Source organism: Notothenia rossii, assembly GCF_949606895.1.
Source record: "Notothenia rossii genome assembly, chromosome: 1".
In the NCBI taxonomy this organism is placed as follows: domain Eukaryota; kingdom Metazoa; phylum Chordata; class Actinopteri; order Perciformes; family Nototheniidae; genus Notothenia; species Notothenia rossii.
Window position 1 is genome coordinate 63970584 of NC_136912.1, and position 4158 is coordinate 63974741.

General features: G+C 38.6%; 1 protein-coding gene across 1 annotated transcript; it reads right to left on the minus strand.

Annotated features, from left to right (window-relative positions):
- Nucleotides 1–1295: 1295 nt before the first annotated feature.
- rpl36 (ribosomal protein L36) lies at nt 1296–3941 on the minus strand. Its single transcript, XM_079651832.1, has 4 exons — nt 3828–3941; nt 3223–3317; nt 1604–1738; nt 1296–1420 (listed from the first exon to the last, which is right to left on the minus strand). Exons 2-4 carry the CDS (start codon nt 3313–3315, stop codon nt 1331–1333), a joined length of 318 nt encoding a protein of 105 aa, XP_079507958.1. The 5' UTR covers nt 3316–3317; nt 3828–3941; the 3' UTR covers nt 1296–1330.
- Nucleotides 3942–4158: the final 217 nt, after the last annotated feature.

Sequence of the window (4158 nt, forward strand, 5' to 3'; positions counted from 1 at the left end):
AGCTAGCCTAGCCAGTAAACGGCAGGGGGGGGCGCCTAACAGCCAATCACTGGCCGAAAATAAGAAGCCTGGGCGGGACCCAGTAGATAGAGACGCGTCACCAGGGGCAACGCCGCCGCACACAGTGAAGGGCAGGCAAAAAAGCTACACCTCAGATAACACAGGTAGTAAGGGAGTAAGGTAATGAGGTAGCATCATAGACTGTATATATATATATATATATATATATATATATATATATATATATATATAGGGTAGCATGCATCAAATAGTATTGATGAATAACAGATTCCAAAATGTGTTACTGCTTTTATTATACTAGTATTTAAACTAGCTGCTACCAATGCAAATTGTAAACTGTAAATAAAGGGGTTTGTTGTTATGATCATATAGCCAAGCTGTAGGGGATCAGCGGCACAACTGTTCGACATATACTTGTTAAATACTCTCCATTATCCATCCACGAGTACGTAGGATTACTTTTTTATAGATACATATAATTGTTTAAAAATAAGTGTACCCATGAATAACAACTTTCAAATGCCTGTACGAAGGTCCTGAATAAAAATAAATTAAAAATATGTCTTTTCACAAGACATGGAGAACGATAGGTCAGTCGGGCTGAAACCAGCTGATCACCTTAAGTTATCATTTCCACATTGTTACTACCACTTGTAGACGGCTTGGGATATTGTATATTAAATAAAAGTATAACCAAAAGTGAGCATTTATTTAGGGGGGCTCTGGCTCTAAAAGTAATAAGTCCTGTCCATTGCATTTCTACATATCGGCTAACATGCAACTCCCAGTAAGACCATAAAGACAGGAAATCAAAAATACAAGCATCTGAAAGTAATTTCAGTATTATGATTGTAGTTGTTAAGTTGAATGTCTATTTCCTTTTCTTAGTTGTGTCCTTGTTGATGTTGCAAAAGGAGTTGCTGTGATGCTAATGACATCTCCCTGATGGCACCCATAAACACTGAAGTGTCTGGGAATCAGACAGGGTGGATTGTGGCTGCAGATGTTTCATCATGGAGTCAGAGGGGCCTGAGCACTGACCATGAAGGGGCCAACAACAGCCTGCAAAGTGCATCATCCAGACCTCCACCACCTCTTGATAGTGAGGAGCAGACCTCCAGGGAGGTTTTATTACACTGGTCAATGCAACATTATATTTTATGCATTATTGAACAGTAATGAGGCATCAGTTTTCACAAACAGTGTTTAAAAAAACAAAAACAAAAACATCATAGAAAAGGCGCAAAGCAGAAGACAAACGACACCAGTCTGGCTTTCAGAGTTTAGAAAACGTTTATTAAGTGACAGATTAGTCCTTCTTGGCAGCAGCTTTCCTCATGGCAGCCAGAACGTTGCTCAGCTCCTCCCTCTTTCTCTTGGCACGGATGTGAGTGCCAATCTGTGGAGGAGAGAGAAACATTAGACTCAACACCCTCTAGCCTACTATCAGCACATGCTACAGACCAATACAAGCTCTGCAGTAGATTGTACAGCTGCATGTACAAGTTGCTCTGTCACCAATGCAATGAACATGCTGCTTTGGCTGTGCAGCAGCACTCTGACTTGACAAACACTAACTTACCCTCTTCTTAATGAACTTGAGGGCTCTCTTGTCCTTGGACACCTTGAGCAACTCCATGGCTCTCCTCTCATATGGAGCAAAGCCACACACCTCACGGATCATGTCCCGGACAAACTTGCTATGTTTGGTCAGACGCTGCAGAGGAAAGACAAAGCTTTAAAACCACAGATCCTTTCAAATTATACAGGAATCGTTGCAATGGACATCATTGTTTATACAAATATTCCATATTCTGCAGCAAATCAAAGTGAGTAAATCATGCTTTACAAAAATTTGATTTATAAGCTTTGACCAGCAACTTGAGAAGTTTACTTTTGACCATGTAATCAGACATTGTAGGGAAAAGAGGACTATGCCCTGAGCTACATCTCTGAAACTCTTCTGTTCTTCAGCAGCCTGGCATTGTTTCCGCCATGTATGGACAGATTGTCCCCAGGCTTTACAAGAGGTGGATATAGTTTTAGGAAAGTTACATTTAGGGCTTATTGGATCAATCTGGAACAGCATGTAGTAGCATTTTTTATTTTTGAAAGAATTATTTAAGACTCATAATACAAAAATACATTTGATCAGAGCTTGTTTGAAATGAATAATGTTACATACCCTGAACTTCAAACATCTGTGTGTATTGTCCACGGTATTCAATGTCATATAATGAAAAGCGCTTTGAGGACTTGGAAAAGTGCTAAAATAAAGACCGTGAATTATTTTTATTATTAACTGTGCTTTAAAAAATAAATTAAAAAAAAACTACATTTATATGACTATACATCCTTATACCATCTTCATAGCATCCGAAATGGCAGCTTTAGTAAATATGTTGCACATTTCACCCCACTTGTTGGAAAGACTGTGGCTCTTTTTACATTACAGTCAATATGTGTTATAGTCATGATAACTTTTGCAACACTCAACTTTTACTGTTCAAATATGTTATTGTGCTTTGCCCGTTTCCAAATGTCACTGTTCTGCCCAGTTTTAAGCCCTGTAGCTTTATCGGGCATACGGCCAACAACAAATGTTATGTCACTGTTAAAATTGACATTTTAAAAGGCTCAGTTATTTTCTTTTACGAATGGCCATGTTATATTTACGCATTCATGATTCAAACAGGGAAAAGTTGCATTAAACTCTTGCAGTGAGATATGCATAGGATGGAAATCAGACTGCTACTAATGATTATTTAAAATATACATTAAAATGTCAGTTATGTACTTGTTATATTAGGCTAATAAAAAATGTCCCACAGCCAAGATTTATCGATTTAAAATGACTTGTTTTTGTCCTAAAAATCAAATCATCATGAAGCCTGATAATGCTTCTCATAGTGCCAACATGTCTTAGGTGAGCAAAAAAGTAATTGATGGCAAATAATCCATTAATTTCAGATGGGACAGGGTGGAAGAAGTATCACATTTTAAATAGACTGGCTTGGTTTGCTGTCAGAATATTCAGCATCTAATCAGGACATGGATCAGCTTAAAGTAACTCATGAAATGACATGTTGTCTTGTTACAAACTGATCTCAGACAAGCACATTAAGCATCACACTCCTAGTGAGGTCTGGAGTGCTTTAGTAGTAGCAGTAATGTATTAAATGTGAAACATCAGAAACTCACCCCACGCCGGCGGCTGTGTTTGGGGGCAGTCACATTTTTGGTGACTGGATGGCCCTTGTTAAGGCCAACAGCCATAGGGTAGCGGATAGCCATTTCTGCAGGAGATAAGAACATTTAAAAATAAGTCACAATTGATACAACTTTTTCAAGACCCATTTAAGCAGCAACCACATGTTCAACAGTCAACAGAAGCACTTCCGCTAGTGCAGATATAACGGTTTATGTTTTCAGAGTTAGCATGCACTGCTAACGTTAGTGTAACAGAACCGGGTGGACATACAGGTGAAGTTAAATTACACTTAACTTGAGAAAATGTTTCTAAAACGCGTCTCAGTAGACAATCTACCGTGTAGCTCCTATACGTGTTAGCAATGAAGTATAGAGATCGATTTATGCACAGAATGAACACAACTATGGGGCTTATGAGTCACTGACAGGGATTCATTTTTTCCTATCTTTCACTTGTTCTTGTGACACAAATAATGCCTACAGATGTTAGATAAGTTCTATATGTGTCTATAGTTTCACTGTGTCCGGTGGAAAACGACGGATGGTAAAGATTATACGTGGATTTTGGCAGATAGTTGTCAACATTTAAATCTTACCTGCTGTCTATGATGGCGGTCAGACCGGAAGGACTGTGGAACGAGAGAGGCGGGGTAATGACAGGTTTGACCCGGAAGAGACATCTGCGACAACAGAGCACTGCCCCTATTGGGCTGGATGAGTTACTGCTGTTTAATCAGTCTTTTGCTTTATTTATTTTTCGTAGTAGCATTTAAATAAAATACATGGTATTAATGCTGTGATATTATATTATCATCCAGTAAGGGTCATGTATCTGAAAATAAAACACATCTATTTTTTATATGCATAAGTGAGCCGTTGTTTCCGATTTATCATATTGCAGGTTGTGATCCAGTTCAACACTACAAG